Source organism: Musa acuminata, chromosome BXJ3-8 (assembly GCF_036884655.1).
Source record: "Musa acuminata AAA Group cultivar baxijiao chromosome BXJ3-8, Cavendish_Baxijiao_AAA, whole genome shotgun sequence".
NCBI classification, from domain to species: domain Eukaryota; kingdom Viridiplantae; phylum Streptophyta; class Magnoliopsida; order Zingiberales; family Musaceae; genus Musa; species Musa acuminata.
The window spans coordinates 43,888,132-43,907,318 of NC_088356.1; the positions used below are offsets into that span (position 1 = coordinate 43,888,132).

Sequence of the window (19,187 nt, forward strand, 5' to 3'; positions counted from 1 at the left end):
AAATTTATAATAATAAAATTATGTAGCTATTGTTAACAGACTCAATTAGGATATTATTATATTAAAATAATAATAATAATATCATTATTGCCCAAGAGTGCAAATCACATGGCAAACACACTCTCATTTTGATAGAAATTGATCCTATTCCTCCTTAACCAGAGAAATGTGTCAGTAGGAGGAGGAGGATTCATGGTTGGTAGAAACACTTCCTCTCCCAAGGAGTGACTTTAAGCAACTATGTTCTTAGTTCAATACCTCTTCATTGCTAAAAATATTTATAGATTCTTGAAGGATAAACAACTTAACCATGGAAGGGATTGGAAAGATTGAAAGACCGTCGAAAATTCTTTCTAAAATTAAGATGTGGGTATGAAAACAGTAGAAAATTCTTTCTATTAAACACATCCTATTGGGATCTTACTCCAATGGGGAAAATATGTTTCTTCTTCTATTCTCTCTCTTATAGCCACCATATGAGAGAATAGAAATGAAATCAAGTTAAGCAACCAATCTCTCAAGAACAATGATGACTTATAATCATCCCCAGCTGCGTGAGGACATTCATTCCTAGTCAAATTGCCTCCTCTGTAGTGTTTTGTGATGGATGGATATTTCTCTCATTCCATGCTTAAAGAAGGTAGTTTAGTGGATGCAGCGCCGTGAACCAGTAGGGAAACACCATCTTTGAGAACTCCAACATTCACCGAACAACAAGTACACACTTCAATTTGCCCAAGTGGTAAAGGTCTGCTGAAAGCCGATGAATTCAATTTGTCCGATGTTATCGTCGAGTCAGATCGTCAGAGGCCATTCTAATCTGTAGTAAGATCAGATCTATTTCATGGTGTTTGCGAAATATATGTGTTGCTATCATCTATTAGAACCCTTGCTGATTCTAAACTTGGGGTTGATCTCTTTAAGGGGATCGGTCTTCTTGGAACTCTATAGGAGTTCCTCCCTCCAAGTTGCTGCTCAAATGTTGCAAAAAGATTTATCCATTACTTGATCTCTTTAGGGGTTCCTCCCTCCTTGGAACTCTATAGGAGAGGAATACATGACTATTTATAGGGTTTCTAAACCCTAACTTCTAATATGACTCCTACTCAAGACTCATACTTCTAACTAACTCCTAATATGATTCATACTCAAGACTCCTATTTCTTTACAACTCCTTATTCTTCTCTAAGAAACAACCTCCTAACCCTAGTCGACATCTTCACCTCTTTAATAGGGGTCGACTTAGGTAGGTTTTACATGAATGTCCATCTCAATTAGAACTCTCCTAGCTAGAGTCATAACATCATCTTTCATCTGGTCGCTGCTCACAACCATGCAAGTTTTTCTTTTTTTCTCTCTACAAATTTCAGAGGCGAGTGCTATATATAAATTATATATATATATATATAAATTATATATATATATATATATATATATATATATATATATATATATATATATATATATATATATATATATATATATATATATATATATATATATATATATATATATATGTTGTTTCCACCGATGCTTAGCTTCTGCTTCCAACATAAAGATAACAATTTAAGACATTAATTATTTTCTCCATTAACATCATCTATTGTAACTAATTGGATTAGGTTCATCACTGAAATAGAAATGTCATAAGTTGAAATAGGAAGGACTAAGCTCCTTAAATTATTCAATTCCTAGTCCATTCTAATTCGATATTCCCGATCAATCTTTTCATCTCACTTAAAGATAAAGATGAAATAAGAAGACCAGATGTCCTTGGCATCATAAATTTCAAAAAGACATCAAAGAAAAAGAAAAATTTTCATCGATCTCTATATAATTTATTAAACCTTAATATATTTTACATATCAAATATCTACATTACACTTAGGACTCGATGATAATTTGGACCTATGATCCATGCGTAATGTATATCTAGAACGGACTCATTTAACTTGAAAGGCTTAAAAATTGATGAGAGATGTTAAATGTAAACTAATTATAATGAACTTCTCTAAGATTAAACTCGGCTGTTATATACATAAACTCCATGTTGATAGTGGAAAATGATGGATGTCTACCTTTAAGAAGGGGTGCTGTGCTGTCTCTCCATCCAACATTTGTCAACCACAAACAGGATTCAATATTTATCCTACACATAAATATTTGCTTGACACTGTTGTAAGCATATCTGATAACAGATGAGTACTGCTGTTGTTGTTACTTCACTTTCGAGATTTGTCCATCTGATAACATCAAGTCAGAAGAGAGAAGATTTATCCGAGTCAAAACTATGATGAAGGTGAATCTAACGTTAATCTTCGATGACCTGCAGGGGAGGAGGAGATCATACCTTCTTTACAGGAAATATGCATGTTTCTGTACAGCTTACACTACACTGATGCAGTAGTAAGTCTTACGATATTTAGCCATATACACAAGTAGGCTTTCAAACCCTACCCTTGGTGTTATCGCCAAATCAAGTAATAGAGAGAAGTCAATCTTCTCAGCAGAATGAGACACAGGCTACTTAGAATGCAGTGCAGAGGTTAGCCTTCATGTTAGAGGAGCACTCTGGTTCAATTGGAGGAGCAGGGTTACAGAACCTACTCCGCTTAGACTCCGATATAGTGACGCGCGAGATTGCCACCGCAAGAGCATCCACAAAGCCGGAATCATCCTGCAACTCTGAATCGGTACCAAAATTTTCCAATGTTAAAGAGACATTTGCCGAATCAAATACGATCCTCGAATGATTAGCTGATCCGATGGAAGGGTGGTCAGTGTTGTATACAATCCATGGATGTCCTGAAACAAAACCATCCACTGATGAGATCATACATGATCAAGCAAGAAACGCAAGCAAGGAACACAATTTCTTAACATACTCAGGACTTCATCAGCCGTCATCCTTGCACAAGTGTCACGAGTTAGCATCCGACTGATTAGATCCTGTGCAAGCTCTGAGACTGAATCCCATGCAGCACTGTGGAAATTAAGTTCCACATTTTTTATTGCCTCAAAAACTGCTTCCAGTGAATCCCCTTGAAAGGGGAGAGACCCAATCAACAAAGCATGTAAGAGGACACCAGCACTCCAGATGTCTGCCTTCTCCGAGTAATGTCCTGACAGAACTTCAGGGGCAACATATGCCGGGCTCCCAGCGACACCAGATAGTCTCTGACCTGGCACCCATTGATCCAAGTAGAGGAAAAGGTATAGGAAAAAAAATTTCTCAAGTAATCAGCAGTTTGAGATTTTTTAATTGAATTCAACGAAAGAAAAAAAAAAAAATAAATGAAATCAAGCTAAGCAAATATAGTCCATATGGCATATGGTTGTTACGACAATATGAATAATGATAAACAATCTAAAGCATAAGATGAAGATATACATGAAATAGACAACAGTGGAATGATCCATTCGTCATCCTACGTGATCATTGTGCTCATAGCACTTTTAACCATGCCACTTACTAAAATGGTAGAACTTTTAACCATGAAAACTCAGGTGTATGATGCATGTGCATTTCTCGTACATGCCACTTAACTAAAATGGTAGAACTTTTAACCATGAAAGTTCAGGCATATGATGCATGTTATTTCCAGCCATTCCATTATGTGATGCCAGGGAGTTTGCCATATTTTCTTAGAATTAAAAGTCAATCTCGGCCACTTAAGATTCGTTGCACTTCCTGGTTACAGCATTGTTAAACTATCGGTAATCCAATACTAAACTTCTGGTAGACGTTGAACAAACTGGTGTAACCCAGTCAAACGCCTATGAACCATCTACACATCTCTTTTAGTTTTTTTTTTCCTTTTTTTTTATGATAGGTCGCTCTACAGTGCATAAGATTATTCATCAAGGGTATTATTGGTCATATGACTAAAATAAGGTAACGTTAGGTGAGAGGTAAAGAAAATATTAGATGATTTCTAAAGAGAGGATCTTTACATTATGCTAACCAACAAGAGTTCCCAGACACTTTTTAATTTTTAATTTTTTATAACATTTGCCATATGATCATTATCAAATGACAGTCATTTGATGCTTTTGCACTCTTCAAAGAAAGGAGAAAAAGCAGAATAATAAATGTCTTTAATTTCAATTCACCAAAAGGGGGAAAATATGTCTGTTTGGTACACTACTACTTAATAGACAATGGTTGTATATAGAAAGCCACCATGTACCTACTCAATACATGCTAGTCGTTCTAAACTTCTAATACTAAAAAATTTTCAGGTGGAATAAGGACTGACAGCCTGATGAATGCAATATATGCCAAAGTGATATGCAGAAAATTAAGGTCTCAAACACTTTAGGTGTGTTGATAAAGACCAATCAAATCTATGATTATGAAGAAAGATGCTTATGTCGGAACTGACTCAAAATAGAGTCAAACTTGGGCTCAATCAACCAGACCAGTTCCTCATTAAACCGGTCCAAGTAACATGAGAAACCCTCATGCGCCTCTCGCTGCCGCTGCTCTCCTCACCGTTTGGCACCCATCACACGCCTACAACACACCACCCTCATGTCACTGCCAACAACGCCCTCACCACCGTCGCCCACAGCTCTCGCCGCCTGACCGTGGGCCCGCATTGCACTCGCTGCAATTGCCCGCCACAGTCCAAATCGCCCGCGTGCTGCTTGCCGTAATCACCGCAGTCACCTGTGTGCTGCTCACAGCAACCACCCGCCGCCCGTGTGTTGCTTGCCCTCCACCTTCTCTCACTCCTATAAATGGAGCTTTAGGGAATGACAGAAAGGTGGAGAAAGAAGAGATGTAAGAGATCTCCCACTCTAGCCCAAATCCGACCAAGACGTTGAAACTTCTTCTCCGATGAGTCCTCCACTGGCCAGCCATTGTGCTCGCAACCGCAAAGAGGAGGAAGAAGTTGACAGTTGACTCCGGTCAACTCTGGTCAAATCTTGGTCAACAGTGGTATTTATGTAATTTCTGTTACTTCCTGTTTTTGTTGTATTTGGACAAGTTTGTTTCGGTTTTCTCTGAGGGAGATCGTCATTGTGTTGTGACTCCCCAATCACTGTACGATTCAAGTTCTTTCCTGGGATTTTTTTCTTCTTCCCGTGGACATAGGAGTGATGTTTGTGTGGTAATCTGAACCATGGTATGCAATTTCAAATGGTACCACCCAATACGGGCGGTACATACCGATCTGACAGCATTTCGGTACGCGGACCGCCCGCTACCGGACGGACCGTGCTACAGTGTTACAGTAATATACTGTAGCAGTGCTATAGTGCTACAGTAAGAGAAAATCGCTTGGTAAGCCCTGGTGTACCGCTTGGTACGCTGGTACCATACCATACTGTACCGAGCCAATCTCAAAACACCGATACGATACGGTATTGCATACCTTGATCTGAATTACGTTAAATTACTTGTGTTTGTCTTGTGTTTTGTCATCCGATTTTTTCGCCAACTCGATCTATATCTCGTGACTACGTAACCTACTAATTCTTCCCAACAGCTCATCAGTCTATCACAGAAAGCTTGTGGGCTCTATTTAGCCCACAGTAAACAGTGGGCTGCCTACTAAACCCTTCAGGTCTCTGTGCTGTTTTAGAATGATGCTGGTTTGTATAACAGGACATCAGGTCTCAATGCTATAGTCACATCCACTAGAAGAATCTCACCATATTCTAACTTCCTCTACAAAGATCTCTGTGGTTTGAATCCGTTCCACAATATTAGCAAGTCCCGCAATCCACTGAGTATCTCTTTTCCTAAATCCCTCTCCTCTTTCACCAAGCCCATAATTCCATTAGTTCTCAGAAGATTTCGAATAATAGTTTTTTCCTATATCATTTAATTCTAGCAAGGTGGGGACTCGATGCTTGAAGTGTGCTACCTATTGTAGGTGCAAAAGTGTCATGGAAGTTGAGAGCAACAGAACAGGATGACTACAACACACAAGCAACAAGACCAGCTTAAGTCATATGTGTTCTCTTCGACTATGCTGACACTCACTCTGTCCTAGAAAGCTGACATAAGTTGGTGGAATAGGTAATCTGCATAGAGAGAAAAAAGGGTTCTTAAGCATCAGAACTGATACATTAAAACTGAATTTTTGTACCTTTTGTATGTATGAAAATAATAATAATTCACTTTGTACTCATTTTCAACAGTTAAAACAGTAGAGTAAGAGAATTCAAGAATTCTGCAATGCCCAGAGTAGAAAGCAAGAATCCAGAGGGTGCTTAGTTGACGGAAAAACTTGATGAATCAACAACAATACATATTAATGTGTCAGCATAACAAGCAGGAATATGCAGGGTAAAAAGATGGAAAAAAGATCTTAGTATAAACGAGAAAGCAAGGGAGAAGAGATCATCATGAAGTAAATGATGTTAGCTAATCCTTCATTTTCTATTTGGATAATTTAATAATTTTAAAAGAATCATACTAAAATCATCTTATTTCTGAGAGTAGACAAACACAAACATATCAGGGAACATAGTGAAGAGGAACCTAAAAAGGTGGTCCTTTTGTGTCTAAAAACCATGAGAGAATCTAAAACAGAAAGTAGAAACTAAGGATAACAAACTAAAGGCTCATAGTCCGATTTTGGTGTTCAATTTGTCATCCACACTGCAAGCCATTATTTTACACTCTTTTGATAAAATTTTGACATTATTTTACAACTTAGTTGTCAATATGACATTATCCTTTAAAGTTCATACCGACAACACAAAATCAGACAAGGGAGGGAGCTAAAAGATTTGTTTGTGGATCCAAGTATCTATTTTGGACGCCAATAATAATATTAGGCATGATAGTATTACAATATGATCATAGGTAGAAAATATCTACATTTGACACATTGAGATGCAACAAATTCTCTTTGGATCTATTCATGACCAAAATGCACACCTCAAATATCATGTGAATCTAGAAACACACATCAAGAAGATAGATGATAAACAATTTTCACATGATGCATTGTAACTAGACATGTAGAAAAACACACAAAAAAGAAAGCAGTCATCAGCACAGAAACAAGTATGAAAGAAGACGATAATAAGATACAACTGTAAGGGGAAGAAAACATCAGTTTTTACCATCAGTAACCCGCACAGCCAATCCAAAGTCAGCAAGCTTTATCTTCCCTGACCCCGTGAGCAGGATGTTCTCGGGCTTTATATCCCGGTGGACGACTCCCATCTCATGGCAATACTTGATAACCAAAACCAATTCTTTCAGCATCATCGCCACTCTCTGCTCCGAGAACTTCCCTTCCTTAATCATCTGATCCAAAACCCGCCCACCGGAGCACAGCTCCATCACCAAATGGAAACAGTCGGAGTCCTCAAACACCGATTTCAGCATCACGATACCCGGGTGGCCCGACAGGTGCTGCATGATCTCCACTTCACGGTGCACAGTCTCCCCTCCGTTCTTGGGTAACGTCTTGCAAGCGAACTCCTCGCCGCTGGCCTTGCTCCGGCACAGCCTCACCGACCCGAACTTCCCGTGTCCGATCTCCCGTCCGAGAACGTACTCATGTTCCAGTTTCTTCTTCCGCCCTATCCGAGTGGCGGAGTCGATGCATCCCAGCTTTCTCTTCAAACCCCGCCCAGGTGTACCAGGCAACGAACACCCTATTGGCGGGGCGGTCATCACGACTCCCCCACCGCCGCCATTGCGAGATCCAACCTTTTCCATCTCCCGGCACTTCTTCTTGCACTTCTGGCCATCGGACAAGTTCGATTCGACGAAAGACGATGACTTAGTACCTTTCCTCTTCCTACGGAGCGATTCCATCGCTCTCCGCACCGATCCAACCGATTGCCACCAACAGCTACGCTGTCCACGAGCTAATTCCACCAAAACCTACTCTTGCTTAGGCCCTACGAGGGCAGAAAACTAGAGACGAGATGAAAAATTAGCGGGCGCAGGTCGAGGAATCTGTTCTTCTTCTTCTTCCGCCCCATCGGACCCGGCGATCCGTGGACGCAAGCGGAATCGTGCCAAGGAAGCGGATCGTGAGAACTGGGAGAAGCCAAGAGAGGAAGTTAACAAACCATGGCGAGAGGGGCAAGGTGAAAACTTAGGAGCGCCATGGAGGAGGATGAGATGGGGGAAGCGATGCGGTGTTTGGAGTAGCGAGGGAAGGGGTGAGCCTATCGCCGTGGGTGGAACCGCCCTTGTTGCCTTCAAGAAAAAGCAACACGCGGGGGCACGACAAGAGAGAAGGATGGGGATCCCCTCCAGAATGACTTTTAAAACGAATCCGCTATTCCCTCATCTCAACCGCTAATCAAACGTGATCCACCCAACGTTAGTCAGGTTGGAGTTCTATAAACATACAATATTTGGAGAGGATCTCTAGGTCAACGAGGGCCGACCGGGTTGTCGGTATGTGCTGGGCTCCGGGCTCTAATTCCAAGGACCGACGGTGACTAATCGTTGAACTCTGTCATCGGGCGGCGGAGATGGGTCGTCCTGTAGCGGATCCGGGCGCACGGGTGCGGGGAGACGCGGATCTCGAGGTGCAGGGAGAAGTCTAGTGTGCTTCGGTCTGCGGATTCCCTGACCCGTTGGGAGTTCCGACAGTTTGCCTTCGGAAGCGGACGATCCGGTAAGCTACCTGCTCTCCCGTTTCGGATGGATAAGCGTACGGGTAGGATCCGATAACGTTTAGACTCGATTTATGTTGCGTCGGTGGCACACCTAAGCAGAATCCAATTGTAGTCCAAGTCGTGTCACTCGTTGTGGCTGAAGCGACTGCGTCAAAAGTCGTGCACCAGGTCCCTGATCACACGCCGTCCACGTCGACAAAAGCACATGTCTCGATGAACGAATCGGAATCACATCCCACGCACAAAGACCAGTAGGTGGAGATCACATGTTATCTTTTGGGCAAGAAGAACGATAATTCAACGTCTCTTCATCTAAAAGGAAGAACAAGGTGACATCGTCAAATAATTTTTGAGAAGGATGGATAAAGATTAATCCCATATAACAAAGTGAATTGAACTTAATATTATGTTATTTATTTCTGCTCAAACACAAATTTCTTTACAGACTTCTTTATATAGATTAAGATCATATCAAGAGGTACAGCTTTCTGTGATTTATTTGGAGACGAGCATGCACAACTTACGGCAATGGTGGAAGCGTTCCTGTGCTCTGAGTGTGTTATGGCCTACAAGGCTTTCAATGGCGATGGTGGAGAAAGGTCTTCCTGTACTGTGAAGGAGCCTGACGACTTTTCTCCATCTGATGTGGGTTATTGGAACTCTTCCCCCGGGTGTAGCCCTCGTCGAGGATCTGCGGGCCGAGATAGAGACGGACGGGGCCACCGCCGCCGTAGAGGGAGGTCGTGTGCCACCAGGAGGCCGCGGAGGGCGGTGGGAGGGAGGGGTAAGCGGGGGAGAGAGAGGGGACGAAGTCGGCAACGATGGATCGCTGAGACGGGGAGAAGCGGCCATAGAAGAGGAGGTTGACGGTGTGATTGCCCTCGAGGAGGCGGCCTCTGTGGTACTCCAGAACAAGGGGCTGCTGCTGCAATAGAACAGCAGCGGAATGCTGCAACATTAGCAGCAGCAGCAGCAGGTGGGAGAACAGAGACGGAAAGTTGGCCATGTATGCAGCTTCTCTCTTCTATGGTGTGAGGACTTCAGATGAGCTCAGTCAGAGGCTGAGACTGTCAAAATTGGAGACACTAAGAGTGGTACGTATAGATGAGCATGAGCAATCTATTCCGCTGTCATCAACTCAGAGGAACAGCAAAGATGAAGGCTCTAAGCCCTACAAGTGTCGTTTTTTTTACTTTGGTGGTTCAAAATTGATGCATGAGAGTGGTCTGGGGCGGTGGTGGAGCAGCGGCGGTGAGGGGTGGTGTTAGTGGAAGCCTCCCCCTTGACCTTCGCGTGTTAGTCAACGCCTAAATCCAAGGGCACGCCATTATCGGAGCTCTCAGCGACCAGAAATAGTGTACATGTGCAGACAGGATCTTGCGACCGTCCGACAAGCCACGTGGTTCGTCCTGCCAGCGAATTGGGGCACCCGCTTCGCATGTCGGATTCAGTCAAAGGTGGCAGTTCTTCCAATAATTTACTTCGAACAAACGGAGTAGGAATGATAAAGAGTCCAAAATATGGACACTTTTACTAATAATATTGTAATTGCCAGATCTTTCTCTAAGCATATGGTGATCAGAATTACAAGTTTTTATCGAGATAGCCCAACAAAACCATGAAGTATGATGTCGCTCTGATCCACTCCCACACCTACAAAGCACTTGATTTCCTGCGAGTGCATGTGTTCCTTCATGTGCTCTTCCTGCCATGGCCTCCAATGGCGTTCGATTACGGTCTGCATGTGTTCTTCCCATGTTCCGTGAGGTGCAAAGCTCCACCAAAGACAACTACTGCTATCGTCGTTGTGGACAAAACCTAATACATCATCTTAATGATTGTGTGATATGATCTCATTCAGAAGATGAGATTGAGACACACCCTCGTGGGTACTCCGTGATAGTGAACTCTGATGTGGTTTTCTTCAGCAAATGCAGCCTCCACTGTGCAATTATATGGACTTCCATCTTCGTATGTTCCTATCATCACCCAATAATATATATAAATCCTTCCTGCTTTTAACATGGGGTTTTAGGTTTTCAAGAGTGACAACTGTATTGTGCCATTGGATGGGGACAAGAAGAATCTTGAAGACACACTGACATGGTTGGATTGCATATGTTGCTTTCTCCTAGTTCATGTTGTGTACTCTCTCCAACTGTGCATTTGACTGCTGCTGCAGCTGCTCTCTGTATCAAAGAAAACCATCAAGCTCGAGGTGTTGCCATGTAGCAGATACCTTATTTGAGTTGGGTTGGGGTCTTCTTCTACATCAGCATCAGGAATCAATAATCAAAGGAGCTCAAATCCTTGATCATATCCTCCTCAATGTTGATCCTTGCCCAATCTTTGTCTTCTTCTCTGTATTATACAATTGCAGAGGCTGATGTAAGGAAGGCCACCATGGTTTTGTGTGGCCACAGATCGCTTGGTTTTATTGCTTTGGTTTGTGGTCAGAAGACATGGGCGGCGGCTTCTGCTCTAAGAAGCAACAAGGATGATGATATCTGTTGACGCCCAAGCTTTTGTGCTGGCTGTCCTGATACATCATTGACAATTCTGCTCCAATGGTGGACAATATCTTAGCAAAAGATTGCCATGACAGTGATGTGGCTCCCCTCTGCCTACCGTCGACACTTATCTTCACAGATTGGAGAAGGGAAAGGCACCACCAGCTGCGTTCACCATGTTGAATGATGCCGCAGAGAGAGAAGACGAGGCAATTGTTTCGGTGAAGCAGAAGATGCGCCCCCATGCGGTGCTCATCCCGTACCCCACCGCAGGGCAGCTGAACCCCATGCTGCAGCTGGCGGAGCTGCTACAGTCCAGAGGCTTCTACATCACCTTCGTCAACACCGAGTTCAGCCGCCGGCAACTCCTGCGCACCGGCGGGCCAGGCGCTCTCAGCGGCAGCGAGACCTTCCGGTTCGTGACCATTGCGGACGGCGTGTCGCAGGCGGATCACCTAGGCCCGGATCGGCTGGTCGAGCTGTGGCTCTCGATACAGAGGAACTGTCCTGCCGCGCTTGCGGAGCTTCTGCTGGAGCTCAACGCCTCCTCCGACGTGCCCCGCATTACCTGCATCGTAGCCAACTACTTGATGACCTTCACACGAGCGGTGGCGGAGCAGATCGGCGTTCCCGAGTTGGTCTTCTGGACCACCAGTGCTTGTGGCCTCATGGCGTCCCTTCAGCTCGGGGAGCTCGTCAGAAGAGGATACATACCATTCAAAGGTACTCGTCTTCCTCACCGTTCCGACATGCATATACGACGAACAATTGATTCTTTTCTCTGTGTTTGTGTAGATGAGAGTTGCCTGACAAATGGATATTTGGACACTGCCATTGATTGGATTCCTGGAATGAAAGAGATGCGGCTCAGAGACCTCTCCAGCTTCATCAGAACGACGGATCACGACGACATCTTCCTCAAGACGGAGATGGAGGAAGTGGATTACGCGCTGAAAGCATGGGGTTTGATCCTCAACACATTCGAAGACATGGAAAGCGAGGTTTTGGATGCTCTGCAGGGGTTCTTCCCGCGGATTTACACGCTCGGTGCCGTCGGCTCACTCGTCGAACGGGTTGCGGGAGGAAGCCGAAGCACCTCACTGCGCTTGGGCTTTTGGCGAGAGGATCGCAGGTGCATGGACTGGCTCGACGCTCAACAGGATGCATCGGTGATCTACGTGAGTTTCGGAAGCCTCGCGGTCTTGACGGTCACGCAACTGACGGAGTTTGCATGGGGCCTCGCCGACAGCAACCATCCCTTCCTGTGGGTCATTCGACCCGACATGGTCGAAGGCGGGGCCGCCACGTTGCCGGAAGAGTTCATCGAAGAAACAAAAGGGAGGAGCTTCTTCGCCGGCTGGTGTCGACAAGGAGAAGTGCTCGCCCACCCTTCCATCGCTGGCTTTCTGACGCACAGCGGCTGGAACTCCATGATGGAGAGCGTCGCCTGCGGCGTGCCGGTGATCTGCTGGCCAGGATTCGCGGAGCAGTACACGAATTGCCTGTATGCTTGCGAGCAGTGGGGATTCGGCATGGAGATCGACCAAGTCGTGAAGAGAGAGCAGGTCAAGGACGTCGTTGTGGAGCTAATGGAAGGAGAGAAGGGGAAGGAGATGAGGAAGAACGCCACCAAATGGAAAGAGATGGCAGCGCGAGCAACAGCACAAGGTGGGAGCTCACATGGAAACCTGGAGAGATTGGTGAAGGACTTGAATCCTTAACACAATTGGATTAAAATTGCAGTAATCTTCTTGTATGCTTCCTTTGTAGAGGTCATGAGAATTCTGTACATGTTTAAACTAAGCTGGTATATTTGACATGGTTTAGTGTCACAAGGTATCATTGGAATCTAAATGCTACAATGCAGATGACAAAGACAGCATAATATAATTCCATCACTAAATTTCCATCTGCTTAGAAAGAAATATTCAAGTATTTTTAGAAGAAACTTTGAAATGGCAAGTCAATATGTCCAGCATGCATCATCAAAATTCTGACTCATTGGTGGGAAGATCATGTACACAAGAAATTTAGAAATGCAATGAATGATTGCTCTACAAAAATAATAATTAGAGAGAAAAAAAATAAAGAAAGAGTTTGGAGTCGATTAGTGTTCATCACAGGGCACAAGAAGTAGTTTCACCACTGAATGTAGCTGCCCTGGAAATGTCTTTTTTATGCCAAAAAAAAAAAGAAAAAGGCTTGGGATTTAAACCTTTGACACAACTTATTCAGTCCATTTGTTTTATTGTTCGTCGTGATCAGTTGATGAGCAGAAGTTATGCTGAAGGATGAGAATTGCCACCTTCAAGCATCCTGGTTATCATCAGAATCTGCTCCAGGTGTGGAGAGTTGCTGAGGAGCTTGTGAGCCTGTTAGAATTCATGAGATAGGAAAAATGTTAGTAATCCAATTGATTTAGAAAATGACAGTGATTTTAGGTTGGAAATGTCAGAGTAAATTAAACAATATCAAAAGTTACAAATATGACCAGGAATGCTAGCAATAATGGAGAAGCAGGCTTAATGTAGATGAAAACCAGGGGATGTTGTTGATGAAACTATGTGAAGTGGTGTAGAGCATATATACAAATAACAGCTGAATTATTGCAAAAAGTACTCTTGTTTCTGCATGAAGTTTTGTGGTTGATACTACTTAAAACATGTCAATAACTATGTCATAACTTTTTTAATTGTTAGCTTATGAATCTGATCTGATGTGAGTTTTTAACAAGATTACAGGATAACTTCATATGTTTCTGCAGGTATTGGTGCTAAAGTTGTAAGAAAATGTAACATAGATGGATTTTATATTACTCTCTTAAGATTTTTTGATACATATACAAGAATGATCACATAGGTAAGTATTTTCTTTTTTGTTCCTTCTTTCTGGAAGCACACACATAAATAATAATTTGTTATATAAAGAGGCAGCATTAATCATTTGGTTCATCCCAAAAAATGTCTTCCCAAACTGTGTGCTTTTATTTTGTGGAGAAGTTGCATCATTTACAATACCCTTTACATTCTATAGATCCAAATTCTCAAGCTGACTGTTCACATTGTGAAAAGAAACATAAGATCTTTCAAAAGAATAAATAAGAAAAGAACATATGAAGCCAGATGGGTAGCCTCTCAACTAGTGAAAATTCTGCAGTTTGTTGCTACAGGCATGTCAAACAATTAAGATGTTTCAAATTCTCAAGCTGATTGTTCACATTGTGAAAAGAAGCATAAGATCTTTCAAAAGAACAAAGAAGGAAAGAACACATGAAGCCAGATGAGTTGTTTCTCAATTAGTGAAAATTCTGCAGTTTGTTGTTGCTACAATCATGTCAATCAACTAAGATCTTTTAACTCAAGCTGATTTTTCACATTGTGAAAAGCAACATAAGATCTTTCAAAAGAATAAATAAGAAAAGAACATGTGAAGCCAGATGAGTAACTTCTCAACTAGTGAAAACACTGCAACTTGTTGCTACAATCATGTCAATCAAGTATGTCAAGTGTTTAAGGTATCAAAATCTCTTTGAAAAAAAGTAACTTTATTCTTACAAAAAAAGTCACAATGCAGAGATATAGAAGACAAAGTGTGTTACCTTCTGTAGTGTTCAGGGGTTGCCTTGCATGTGGTGGGGGCTGCAGTTGTAATGGATACTGCTGTGAAGATGAGGGGATGAAGGTCCCTTCCATGTGGGGTGCAGGATACTGCATGTAGTGTGAAGGAAAACCTGCCCTAGCAGTTTGCAAGTACCCTATTGGAGGGCAATGGTAGGGTGGATGTCCAACAGTTGGTGGTGAAGTTGGTCCATACAATTGTTGATGGTAATAGGATGCCATTTGAGGGTTGTACACAGCAGTCTGTTTGCACAATCCATAAAAAAAGTGGAACAAAAAAAGATAGCTTCTATCAATATATTTTATACAATTATTCAACCAATTATGACTGACTGTATGAAAGAACAGACTTGGATATCAATATTCTGCAGTTGTTAGACTGTCTATGGTTGATTTTACTTTCAGATGAATACAAAATAAAAAATTGAACATACACAAGCTTTATATTGCTCAAGAAGACATGCTGGGGAAACATGGTTTATATTGAACTTGTATGAAAACAGCTAGATTATATCCAAACAAGTTGGCATTGTGCTCTGTTTCTGGTAAATTTGGGTAGAATCTTTAGCAGTTTAACAAAGTTAAGTTGAGTCTCTGAACTCTTGGATTTTCCATGCACTGATACAAGTTCTTTTGATATCATAGCCAGATCTGCATCAAAATGCAGCTCTCCAGTTTTAGCAGAAACAGAAACACAAAGAAAGGAAGAAGCACTAACTTGTTGGTATCCATACTCAGCTGGATAGGCCACATACCTGCACGGACACAGCAATAACCATTAGACTGAGATTAACATGCTGAAGACCATATGAACAGACCACATTGCATGAGAACTTGATGTGTTTTGTGTGAATTAGGCTGCGGTTTTGGGTTTGTATGTGGGCCAGCATCAATGTGTGCCAAACATGGGTCCCAGTGGATGGATGACAGGCATTAACTGCGCCTGAGACAAGCCACCACCACCACCTCAGACTGTGCAGAGGAGGGGCTGCCACCAATCCATTCAATGGGCTCTCCAGGCGGTCCACCTGCCTTGGATTGGTGCTGCAGATGGTGGGACTCACCCGAAGGGAGAAGGGTAAACAACTGGGGCTGGAGCAGCGGGGGCCACCTGGGCTGGCACTCTGCTGTATTGCCGGTACATGCTCCCTTCTGGGCTCCTCCCTGCGGACGAGATGATTAGAAGCAGCCAGCCATTAATGCAAGAGAAGGTTGCAGATTTAACCACATTTAAGTCAAATTTGCAGCTTAATAATGATTAATCAATGATAAACGATTCAAGCGCCTCCCATTTTGCCCAAGCATCATCGGGACCTATGCCTGCTTTGGATCAGCAAGCTGTCCCTTTGAGCTGGCATGTTAGTATTTTTATCTGATGGAGGTCTCTGCACCGGCCATTACCTTTCTCGGAGATGAAGAAGAAGATGAAGAGCATAAAGTAAGAGATTAAGCCATCTACAAGTATATCCATCTTCTTTCTGCTGTCCAAGTGTTGTGGGAAATGCACAACGCATTATATCATACACACCTCGTGGTGGAGAGGGTCGCTGCCTCCCCAAAGCGGCAATGTTGCAGTTGGCTCGCCTGCCGTCGATCACCGGGTTGGGATCCACCACCGACCTCCTCGCCGACTCGGGGTCGCGGAAGGTCACCTGCCAATCCCAGGATATTGTAGCCTCGGATGTTAGAGTGGAAACGCATGAAGCAAAACGATACCAAGAACACACTGTCCTTCTCCACCTCTACGTTGGATAGCATGATGCAAGAGATCAATAAATAAGGTAGTAATGGATCATGATGAGATAGGGTACACAGAATGCGATAAATAACAGGAAAATATCAGTACTATATTACTGTTGATGGATCAAGGGATCAATAAGAGATGGACAAACTGACAAGCAAACAAAGAAACAAAGCTCACAGTAGAGAGGAGAGAGAGAGAGAGAGAGAGAGCTCACGAAGCCATAGCCTTTGGATCGCCCGGTGATCTTGTCGGATATGATCACGGCCTCGAGGATTTCACCAAACTGCTCGAAGAAACGGCGGAGCTCCGCCGTGGGAGTCTCCCATGCCAATCCACCCACAAACACTTTGGTCAAGGTTGTGTCGCCAAACCTTGAACGATAGTGCAGGCTGGAAGTCGAAGGAGAAGAAGAGGAAGCCATACGCGCGGCTGTAAGACCGCCTCCTCTTCCCTTTATCTCGTGTTCTCTGTGCACGGGGAAATCAAGGAAGAGGTGACAGCCTCGATATGGCGAGCAGGAGGCTGAGTCTCATACGAAATATGGAAGGTTGACTATATGTTCTTATCTATCTTGCTTGCATACGGACGCAATCTTCCGTCTCCTTTCTGTGTACTCCTCCCTTCCTCTTCTTTGGTGATCTCTCCTCCTTCCATGACCCTTAGAGTCATAGAAAGGAACGCTAAAGAGATATCGAGGAGGAGATGAAGGTGGTGGTGGTGATGGGGAAATCTAACAAGGCTGGGATGGTGAACCAACTGGTGCAAAGGACTTCCTCGCTGTATGAGAGTTTTGGATATCGGCTGACAGCTGCACGACCCCTCTCTCTCTCTCTCTCTCTCTCTGTTACTGTCCTCCTTGTATAAGAGAGAGAGAGAGAGAGAGAGAGATGATGGCTGAAGGAAGTAAAACAATATTGAAAGAAACAAAGGCATGTTCAGCACTTGTTTTGTAGCTAAGGAAAGGGCGAAGGTGCATTAAAAGATCGGTGGCGAATTCCTGCTGTGCTGCAAGTGCTCCACATAGATGGAACAAAGGATGTGAGTCGTCCATGGCAACAGATGCTGCTGATTCGGTAGGGCGTGGCCCCCCCCACGCCGGTGTCCTCCATTTCATTATTAGCTTGCTTGCCCTCACTGCCCTTTCTCATGTCACTCTTCTTCTATCTCCTTGTGGAACTCCTTGTTTCTTTGGAGACAAGCAACTGGGTGACGGCACGCAGAAACCTGTGGGTGCTGGTCATCACCTTAGGTTAAACCTCTCGTTACGAGCTTAGCAGGTGTTCATCTTTGGAGGAGGAGGATGATGAGTTCTCGACCAGAGAAAGAGAGAGGGGCCCAACTCCAGCTGAAACAGGGTGTGCCGATGGGTCTCGCACTCAGATATCCGCCTGTCACCCAAGCTTTCCACCTCCGTCCACCGGTATACACGCCTGGTGTCGCTATCCAGCCTCGCACGTGCTCGCTTGCACGTGCATAAGCTTCATCGTGGAAGAGGAAGAAGCATCTGATGACAGGAAATGCGCCACGGAGAAGACGACCTCTCGTCCGTGAACATCGGTGGTGGTAACATTGTTTAATGGGTAGATCAGATCGGTCGATGCACAGCACCTCCACGAACCTTAATCTCCTTTTCTTTTTTGCTGCACTGTGATGATATCAACCTTTCAGCTAGCCATAATCCACCGCCAACTAAGACCTCCTCTTTGCCAGCTTGAATGATGATGATGGGTTGGGGTTGGTCAAACATTTTCATATTGCTTTCTGGGCAGTGCTTTGTTGTTCTCTCTCTCTCTCTCTCTCTGCATTTGAGTTAAAAGGTTTAGTCAACGCCAAGTCCTGAACCTAAAAACATTGATGTGTGTTGCAAGTAAAGATTATACAAAGCATATACTAACTTATGATGAGATGACATGAGTTTCCACTTTACTTGGAATATGCTTTCTATAAGTATATGTATACATTGTATATGCTTTCTAAAGATGAAACTAATCTCATCTCATCTTTAGTATATGCTTTCTGTATCTTAGCATATATTGTATATGCTTTCTATATATATATATATATATATATATATATATATATATATATATTACTAATAAAATATATATATTACTAATAAAGTATATATATTACTAATAAATCTCCTTTAGTCATGATAAGATAGAAAATAAAATATATTACTAATAAAATCAAATTCTATATGTTTATGTTTCCTTAATTGCTTTTAGTTATAATATATAACTAAAACAAAAACTCATTATCTCTCATTTGGAAGAGAAACAAGATAATCAAAGTATGATTGACCCAAGTCGATGACCACCATAAATGATTCTTGGACTCATCAATATAACAAAAAAAAAGGGAGATTATGTTGTTCAAATTATTAATGTCTTGGAGCTATCGAAGTGGGAATGGTCAAACTAGACTAACATGATCGGATATATGTGAAAAGGTACAACTACATAGGGTACAACTTCACATGTATGTCTCCCTTAATCGGAGGAGATACAATTCATGAGAAGACCCACTCTTTGATAAAAGAAATTATTTGATACTGACCACATTGGATTTATAGATAGATTGTGAGAGTCATGTCAAATTTATTTTTCATGATTTTAAATCAATAACATATTCAAAGAAAACATGTCTCCTCACTTGTTTTCTTAAAAAAAAAAAATTAATTAAAAAATTAAATATATTTAGCGTATG

At 42.8% G+C, this 19,187-nt stretch overlaps 4 protein-coding genes across 4 annotated transcripts; 1 reads left to right on the plus strand and 3 right to left on the minus strand.

Moving 5' to 3' along the window:
- Positions 1–2,291: 2,291 nt before the first annotated feature.
- On the minus strand, positions 2,292–8,170 carry LOC135646048 (serine/threonine-protein kinase PEPKR2-like). Its single transcript, XM_065165138.1, has 3 exons — positions 7,087–8,170; positions 2,886–3,182; positions 2,292–2,805 (listed from the first exon to the last, which is right to left on the minus strand). Exons 1-3 carry the CDS (start codon positions 7,787–7,789, stop codon positions 2,528–2,530), a joined length of 1,278 nt encoding a protein of 425 aa, XP_065021210.1. The 5' UTR covers positions 7,790–8,170; the 3' UTR covers positions 2,292–2,527.
- A 1,014-nt stretch (positions 8,171–9,184) lies between these two features.
- Positions 9,185–9,613, minus strand: LOC103995470 (protein EXORDIUM-like 2). Its single transcript, XM_009416066.3, has one exon. The coding sequence runs from the start codon at positions 9,611–9,613 to the stop codon at positions 9,185–9,187; it is 429 nt and encodes a 142-aa protein (XP_009414341.2).
- A 1,363-nt stretch (positions 9,614–10,976) lies between these two features.
- Positions 10,977–12,936, plus strand: LOC135646078 (7-deoxyloganetin glucosyltransferase-like). The gene is made up of 2 exons (XM_065165213.1): positions 10,977–11,840; positions 11,913–12,936. The coding sequence occupies exons 1-2, from the start codon at positions 11,294–11,296 to the stop codon at positions 12,836–12,838; spliced, it is 1,473 nt and encodes a 490-aa protein (XP_065021285.1). The 5' UTR covers positions 10,977–11,293; the 3' UTR covers positions 12,839–12,936.
- A 137-nt stretch (positions 12,937–13,073) lies between these two features.
- On the minus strand, positions 13,074–18,093 carry LOC103995212 (uncharacterized). Its single transcript, XM_009415748.3, has 6 exons — positions 16,693–18,093; positions 16,263–16,386; positions 15,799–15,898; positions 15,453–15,489; positions 14,716–14,977; positions 13,074–13,489 (listed from the first exon to the last, which is right to left on the minus strand). The coding sequence occupies exons 1-6, from the start codon at positions 16,897–16,899 to the stop codon at positions 13,425–13,427; spliced, it is 795 nt and encodes a 264-aa protein (XP_009414023.2). The 5' UTR covers positions 16,900–18,093; the 3' UTR covers positions 13,074–13,424.
- Positions 18,094–19,187: the final 1,094 nt, after the last annotated feature.

Bases quoted from the DNA above. Each gene is read 5' to 3' on its own strand.
- LOC135646048 (XM_065165138.1), bottom strand. From the start codon at position 7,789: ATGGAATCGCTCCGTAGGAAGAGGAAAGGTACTAAGTCATCGTCTTTC. The intron at 3,183-7,086 runs GTAAAAACTGAT...AATGGGTGCCAG, and splicing joins GGCTGTGCGGGTTACTGATG to GTCAGAGACTATCTGGTGTC. The intron at 2,806-2,885 runs GTATGTTAAGAA...GTTTTGTTTCAG, and splicing joins GACGGCTGATGAAGTCCTGA to GACATCCATGGATTGTATAC.
- LOC103995470 (XM_009416066.3), bottom strand. From the start codon at position 9,613: ATGGCCAACTTTCCGTCTCTGTTCTCCCACCTGCTGCTGCTGCTGCTA.
- LOC135646078 (XM_065165213.1), top strand. From the start codon at position 11,294: ATGTTGAATGATGCCGCAGAGAGAGAAGACGAGGCAATTGTTTCGGTG. The intron at 11,841-11,912 runs GTACTCGTCTTC...GTGTTTGTGTAG, and splicing joins AGGATACATACCATTCAAAG to ATGAGAGTTGCCTGACAAAT.
- LOC103995212 (XM_009415748.3), bottom strand. From the start codon at position 16,899: ATGGCTTCCTCTTCTTCTCCTTCGACTTCCAGCCTGCACTATCGTTCA. The intron at 15,490-15,798 runs GTGAGTCCCACC...GTGTCCGTGCAG, and splicing joins GTTTACCCTTCTCCCTTCGG to GTATGTGGCCTATCCAGCTG. The intron at 13,490-14,715 runs GTAACACACTTT...GAATTCTAACAG, and splicing joins ACCCCTGAACACTACAGAAG to GCTCACAAGCTCCTCAGCAA.